General features: G+C 40.8%; 1 protein-coding gene across 2 annotated transcripts; it reads left to right on the forward strand.

The window, feature by feature from the left end:
* The first annotated feature begins 4,203 nt into the window (after nucleotides 1-4,203).
* On the forward strand, nucleotides 4,204-5,655 carry LOC113912837 (RNA-binding protein 3-like). Of its 2 annotated transcripts, none has more exons than XM_035723952.1 (2): nucleotides 4,204-4,764; nucleotides 5,087-5,655. In XM_035723952.1, the coding sequence occupies exon 1, from the start codon at nucleotides 4,276-4,278 to the stop codon at nucleotides 4,741-4,743; it is 468 nt and encodes a 155-aa protein (XP_035579845.1). In that variant the 5' UTR covers nucleotides 4,204-4,275; the 3' UTR covers nucleotides 4,744-4,764; nucleotides 5,087-5,655. The 2 variants fall into 2 exon arrangements, with proteins under 2 accessions (XP_035579845.1, XP_035579844.1); XM_035723951.1 differs by having other exon boundaries at nucleotides 4,210-4,768.
* Nucleotides 5,656-8,019: the final 2,364 nt, after the last annotated feature.

The raw sequence follows: 8,019 nt of genomic DNA on the forward strand, positions 1-8,019 counted from the left end.
CAATAGAGCGGGAGAGATGGAAACCAGACTGGAGTATGAATAGGAGGTAAGAAAACGGAGTCAGCTCGTGTAGACAAGTGTTTTGAGAAGTTTGACTATGAAAGGAATAGAAAGGTGAGGCAGCTGGAGGATGCTCTGGTAACCAGAAAGGGCTTTTTTCAGTATGTTTTAGGTATATTATGATGGGAGTAATCCTCTAGTGAGCACAAGATTGATGATGAATGAAAGAAAGGAGAAAACTAAAAAACCAAAGTTCTTGGGGGAAGCGGGGATTAAATCTAGACAAGCAATTGCCATTACCTAGAACTCTTTTGCCTGATATAGTAGGTGCCAAAGAACCATGATTTTTAGTTATAAATAATGTACATCAATTTCTACTTTGTTTTAAATATCCTTAATATTTATTATTGTTTTAAATTAATATTGTTTTAAATATCCTTAATATCCTTTCTTAATACTAGCTGACCATTTAATGGCTCAGGATGATTGTTTCATTAATGTACCATAATGGCTCCTAAGAATCATGTTCACCTAATAACAGTAACTTAGATGAGCATTTCCAGAATTGTGACCTATAGACGTCAGCATCTCGTGAATTCTTAAGAGTGTTCGGGTAAAAGAGTTCCATGATCAAGTAAATTTGAGAAACTCTAGATACTCCATCTGTACTCAGATATTGACAAGGCTCTACAATATAAATTTCAGTTTAATTTTATTTAACCAAGAATTTCCTCAGAATGAGAAGTGAGAATTTATCCTAAAACATATTCCCTTATAAGTATCCACACATACTCTTCTGCCAATTTTCTTAGCATTCATGTAGCCTCAAAATACCCAAACTAACTTGGAATCTGGAAGAGCAAGGTATTATCTTCAAAGCTTACCCACTTAGTTCAGAGATCATTACCCCTAATTTATTATAGAATTGATGCCTATGAATTCATCTTTTCCTCTCCGAGAGGAAAAATTATTATTTTCCTTTATTGTTATACTTTCTATACTTTAAGCTGGCTGCCACCATTGATGAAATAATATAGGCAATGCAAGTGATTCAACTTTTAATAAGTTCTTTATGCAAATATTGTCAAAGGTCTCAGAAAGTCTAAATATATTTTATCCGTATGTTCCTTTTTATCTACATGCATATTTATTCCCTTGCAGAACTCTAGAAGATCAAAAGCAGTACCAATTTGAGAAGGAAAAAAATTGCAGGGCTAAAGAAAAAGCCAGAGGCTGTTCTTCCACAGAGCTGGAAATAAAAGTAATAAAATTAAATAGAAAATTTCTTCCCATGGCATGTTTCTGACAACTTTGGGCATTCTTTTGCAACTTGGACACGGGTTTGAACGTGTTAAACATGAAAAAAAAATTGGTGGGAGGAAAAAAAAAGAGAGTAAAAGGACAGTGGCACTTACTCTGGCACAAGAGTAGAATGATTTTATTGTGTAAATATGAAAAGTTTTCTGCCTCATCTTCAAAAATGTTTCAAAGAAACTTGAAACAATGTGTAGACCATGAAATTCATATTATTTACAACTTCCATCCATAGTGCAAATAAGATTTGATTTTTTACTATTGAAGTGAAATTAGCCCCAAATTTTATATTATATGAGAAAATGAGTTGTAAAATACTTCCGCAAACTGAATCCAACCTTAAATATTACCAGAACAATCGTCATTTCTAGGTAGCCCATATTGTTATGGAACATTACATGACTTTCAACCCATGGGTCCTTTGTGGAGCTCAAATACCCCATGGCAAACATACTGAACACGAAAATAAAACAGGATCAATACTCTTGAGTAAAATTCACCTTTGGGCAATAAGTATTAGGGCAAAATTAAAATATCGGAGCCTCTTTACCTAGTTATTTAAACATATTCTGGAGGATTTGCAACTTACTTCCATTAATAGCTGTGTAAAGTCAAATGTCTTTTAATTAAGAGCCAGGTCTAATTATCTATAAGGTTTCTGCAATACCTTTGACTGAGGATGTCCAAGGACATGAAATTGAACAAGTCACATGCCATGTTTATTGTATTGCCTTAGAATATTAACATAATAGTAAGGCTGCCTTATTCCCAGAAGACAATCCCAGAGGTCAAAGACTCCATCACAAGTTTTCATAAGCAGTCCCAAATGCCATGTCTACACACAGTCTGTGTTCATTCTGATAATCATCATTCATCATTTTAAGTGAAGATGAGACAGTAGAAGTCTACTGTATTGGTTCACACCAATCAATTAATAAGTAGGAACTGAATACCTACTAACATGATACAGGATACAAAAGATAAAAACACTGTCCTTGAAATATAACTGATGACCTCTAACACCAGGTGGCATAAGGTCTTGCACACAGTACGTACTCAAATGTATTGCTCTGAATGTGAGAAAAACAGCAAATAATTCGAGATGGCACAAAATTTCATGCTACAATATTTGGTATACACCAGCGGTTCTCAAAACTGCAGCATCACTTGGGAATTTATTAGGAATGCAAATTCTCACACCCCACCTCACGGCAAACCAAATCTGAAACTCTAGGGTAACACCCAGCAATTTCTGTTTTAGTAAGGTTTTTAGCTGATACCGATGCACATAAAGTTGGGGAACCCCCAGTGTGGACTTACAGCTGCTGCTTGTTCTGGAGAGTCAAAAGGAATACTGAGTATGGAGAGACCAGGAATACTTCATCAGGAGGCAGCAGAGTGAGACCTCCTGTTCTCGCAATACAGTTAAGATAACCAGAGAACCTCAATCACTGACTGTTATCATCGATAGGATTCAATATACAAACACAAGTTCTGTGTTTATTCTGACATCATTCAAATACAAATTAGGGTGCATGCAGTTGATCTAGATAAAGAAAACAATATGAGTAAAAGAGCCCTTTGAGGAGCAAAAATAATGTTGAAGTATGCTCAGGTTTGTGAGGTTAGAGCAAATGGAACATGGAAGGGATGACTCTCCGGCAGAATCCGGCCGCAGCTAGCTAGATGCTTATTAATAACACAGGAAGACCACACCGCCAGGCCTCCCTGTGGTTGGACTGGGACCTTATAACTGGGATCTAGCCAACATAATATAAGTTGCAGTGTTATTTGCCACATCTAGGCCTGGAAATGAACCCTCTGTGTTATCCTGGCCTTCTCTTGCCCCTTCTGTGGGGACAGCGAAGGTTTGAGAGTGTGGCATTATCACACCGCTGAAAGAGCCTAGATCCCCACATCACTGCTTGAAGAAATGTTGCCCAGGAGAGCTACCTCGGCAACTATAAACCAGCAGTAGCAGGAGTGAAAAAAAAAAACCTGTATTGAGTTAAACTCCTGAAATCTGGGGGTTATTTATAACCACAACATAGCCTAACTTACTCTGATTAAAAAATTCTAGAAATAACCAAAAAATGGCAATGGCATGTTCATGACATTCAGAGGCAAGATTCAGCAAAGCCAAAAAGAATCCAGAAGATTCTACTTTTCTAGGCAGCTGGACCAATCAAATTCCCAAAGCCAGATCACTGCCTTTTTAATTTGCACTTTTGGCCAGTGGCCCTCTTTCCCTTCATTTACAACTAGAATTCAGAAGACACGACAATGAGTTCTTCCCATCCAGACTAGTAACACTTAGAATACTACCTCCTAAAGAGACTTAGCCTTCTGAGTGTACAACGGAGCAGATTATTTCCTCTCAAGGCCTTTCAGAGTGGATTAGATTTGATAAATACTTCCACTCCAGCAGTAAAAGAGACAGTAGTGGTTTCACAATTGTCAGAGTTGAAGGATGATCATTTTGACCATCACCACATGCTCTTTCTTGGTCTTTCTACAAGTAATCGAGTCTTTATATCATAATACAAGATAATAAAATGATGCAGTCAAGGTTTGGTCAGAAATACAGAAGCTGTTCTAGGTATCTCAATTAAGAAAAGATTAAACACAGGAAATTGGAGGCTTCCAAAACATTGGGAGGCCTGCAAGGACAATGGTCAGGAGGGCTGCTAGCTTTCAGGAAATCAAAAAAGTCAGGAATCAGAGGGTTAGCCCATTATTTCAGCTACCTATACTCCAGTAGTCAGTCTTTGGGCAGATGCCTAGAAACAGCCGGAAGCTGACACCAATGATGTCAGTTGCTTGCCCTACTGAAGGGACTTTCAGGAGGGCCCCAAAAACCACTCACAAAAACTCACAGCTGCGCCAGTCTCTCCGCTCCTCGACCGTAGCTCTTCTTCTGGTCTTTTTGCTTAATTTGCAGCAGTCCTCGAATTCGCTGCCATGTCTTCTGAAGAAGGGAAGCTTTTCGTGGGAGGGCTCAACTTCAACACTGATGAGCAGGCTCTGGAAGACCACTTCAGCAGCTTCGGTCCTATTTCTGAGGTGGTCATTGTCAAGGACCGGGAGACTCAGCGATCCCGGGGTTTTGGTTTCATCACCTTCACCAATCCAGAGCATGCCTCAGATGCAATGAGAGCCATGAATGGAGAGTCTCTGGATGGTCGCCAGATCCGTGTGGATCACGCGGGCAAGTCGGCCAGGGGAACTAGAGGGGGTGCCTTTGGGGCCCATGGGCATGGTCGCAGCTACTCTAGAGGTGGTGGGGACCAGGGCTATGGGAGCAGATATGACAGTCGACCTGGAGGATATGGGTATGGATATGGAAGGTCCAGAGACTATGGTGGCAGAAGCCAGGGTGGTTATGACCGCTACTCAGGAGGAAATTACAGAGACAATTACAACAACTGAGATGAGGCATGTGCACCTAATGTAGGTGAGGCTTAGATGTTGCCACTGAGCGGACCTCTGTCCACCAGCCCTGTCATGTTCCACTCAACCTTTCCTCCTGCCTGCACTTAGTTCACCTGGCCCACCTGACACCATTCCTAGGCCTCCTTTGCTCTCAGGTGCCTGTCAGAGCTAGTCTGCTGTTGGGAGGGGATGTCTAAAAACTTGTCTCCCTTGTAATCTCTTGCTGGGAATGGAGGAGATGAAACGGCATTGCTCAGCAATCCTTATCAACCCTGGGAGGTGAGCATGTGTGCCTCTGCCTTCCCAACATTACAATTCTCCCCCTTCTTACTGTTCTCAGATACACAAGGAATAAAACTTCTGGTCCAGGATCATCCTTCCAAATGGCTGTATTTATAAAGATTTTTGGAGCTGCACTGACACATCTGTTTTAGTACATCAACTTCTATTTTTGAACTGAGCTCCCAAGGTAGCTTGTCACAAAGACCTTTCAGAAAGCTCCATGTGTTTTCTAAAATTTTCTCCCTTTTAAATACTAATCCTGGGACATTTGTAGAGTCTGGGTATTTTTTCCTTTTACCAGTTTTTCAGTTTGGACTCTCAGGATTGCTGATCATGGCAAAAAATGTTTGTTCAGACTGCTTTTTAAAAAAATAGGCATTTAAAAGCCTGTATACAATGTTTATCATGATTAGGAAGAAATTTCCAAATGCAAGTACAAGAAATCAAAGTAATTAGAGGTGGGTTTTTTTATTCAAGGTCACCAACCTAAGTATACAGAAATTTCTTAAAATACTCACTGTGAATGTCCTTTTTTTAGTACTGGAAGAAAAAATATTCTGTTGTGTCTCATTTAGCATTTTAGGATGTCCACGGAGCTGATTAAAAAGTTGAAACATGAAAACAAAACAAAACAAAACAAAACAAAAAAACTCACAGCTGCCACCTGCTGACACCCACACACCTTTCCATAGCTGATGTTACAGAGGAATGACTTGAACCCTCCAGATGCCGTCTGGACCTCACCAAAGTGAGGTCCATTTGCCAAATCTAACTGGAACCCTGCTGATAAGGAGTTTGAGAAATTTAATTTCCAGGCTTTTAACCCCAGAATGCAAAGAAAAGGAAAAGAAGAAGAGCAGGGATAGTGCTATTAACAGGCAATATCTAACATAAATAATGAGGTATGTAAATGAAGAAGATGAGAGCAGCCAAGAGGCCAGTTAAACAATCTTTACAAACAACCCATGGGATTATATTTGAGACTTGGACAATACCAACGTAGAGCACTGGCCGTGGTAGTTTAGGCGGTTGTCTCCAAATACATCATGTTCCCAAAGTATTGGTTGAGATTCTATTGGCAACAACTAATGAGAACCAATTCTAGTTAACTTGAGGAAACTTCCAAAAAGTTCTACTACTTGGTTGGTCATTTGATCTTTGTGGTGCTAAACAGTTCATAATAGAAACCCAACAGAGGCTAGCTTAAACATACAGGATATTTCTTTGATCCTATATCTAGGAAATTCTGGTGTTGAACAGACTTTAGTCATGACCAGAGATCCAAGAATTCAGGAGGGCGTGTCTAAGCTATTTCTCTTTTTCCATCTCATAGCTCTGTTTTTAACTCTTGACTTTACATTCCAGAGCAGCCCCCTATGTGGCAGGCAAAATGGCCATGACAGGCTTTTCCCTGCCCCAGTTTAGCAACTTCAATGGAAAAAGAACTTCTTTCTCTACAACCACTCCCAAGGAAGACTTTGATCACTCTGTTTGGGTCAAATAGTCACACATCCATCCCTGAACCAAACTCTTTGGCCAGAGCGATGGGTTACTCTCATCGACCATCTTGCAAAAGGTGGGTTCCAATGACCGACAGTCTCCCTAACACTACAGAGTGCAGAAGATGCCCCTCCACCAAAAGAACAGACACAGAAGAGCAGGAAACCATTCTGAGTGAACAGTCTGATTCAGTGGGGCTAGCTGGTGATAACGGTGATAATGGGCAGAAGTGACAAACTGGAAAAGGCAAGAGAGGCCAGATTTATGCATAAGATAAAAGATGAGGAAGTTATCTAGAAAGAAAGAGGTGGGAGGGGAAAGGAGACACAAAAGAGGGGGCGCAGGCCTAGGGGGAAAGAGGAAGAAAAGAAAGAAAACAGAACAGAAACTCAGGTCTCCTTTTCCTTTTTCTTTTCCCTTTCTATTGCCCCTCTTCCTTTTCTCCTTTTCCCACCAGACATTTCCTCACTCAGCTTTCCCCTCGAGGACCTCGGTAGCACAAGTTCCAGAACTCTCCCAGAAGCTGTAAAGATTACTCATTTGTTACCCAATAATCCTCTCTTAGATTATGAGCTTTAGTTTATAAAAGAAAGACTCGTATTTCCTCAATGTTGGCCAGGTGTCCAGCTCACAACAGTCAATCAGCCACATTCTGGTGGGCAAGGCAAGGCCTGGCAGAGACCTAGCCCCATGTTTCCAGAGATGCAATCCTGAGACACTAATGCACCCTAGTATACCCCAGCTTAACCAATCACATGGGTCTTGTCTATGTTGTCATTGTCCTCCAGAGCTTTTCATATCAAAGAATTGTGTACAGGTGCTCCCGGGTGGCTCAGTCAGTTGAGCATCTGACTCTTGGTTTTGGCTCACGTCATGATCTCAAGGTCATGGGATCTAGCCCCACATTGGGCTCTGAGCTCAGCAAGAGTCTGCTTGGGATTCTCCCTCTCCCTCTGCCCCTCCCCACTCTGTGTGTACATTCTCTCTCTCTCTCTCTCTCTCTCTGTAAAATAAATCAATAAATCTTTTCTAAAAATTGTGTACAAAGCATGGGAATAACAATTGAGGAAAGTGAGTGTAGGCCACTGCTATTAATGCTTTCTCCTGTATATATAAACATTTTGACACTTCAAATGTGGCTCAGATAAAAGTAGGAAGAGAACAGGATAAAGAGCAAACTCTGGATTGGTTGTTGACAAGAGGATGATGGAAAAGTGCTACATAAAAGGTATTTCTGCCTAAAGGGAGATTCATTTTCAGCTCAGACTTCAGTCTGACCACAGGAACAAGTTTTTAAAAAACCACCTCCATGACCAAGGCACAGGAAATAACACCCATAGGAGCAGAAAACAAACAAAGCAAACAAATGTGAAGATTGTACGAACAACAAGAAACCATTCACAGGGAAGAAAGACTGGCAGGAGAATTCTTTATGGCCCAGTGTTCCTGGGCTTCCTACCAGCAGTGGTCCTCAAGGAACAGGACCCGCCA

The sequence above is a fragment of the Zalophus californianus genome, chromosome 14 (assembly GCF_009762305.2).
Source record: "Zalophus californianus isolate mZalCal1 chromosome 14, mZalCal1.pri.v2, whole genome shotgun sequence".
NCBI classification, from domain to species: Eukaryota; Metazoa; Chordata; class Mammalia; order Carnivora; family Otariidae; genus Zalophus; species Zalophus californianus.

What these genes read in the sequence shown, in the direction of transcription:
- LOC113912837 (XM_035723952.1), top strand. Translation starts at nt 4,276, where the DNA reads ATGTCTTCTGAAGAAGGGAAGCTTTTCGTGGGAGGGCTCAACTTCAAC.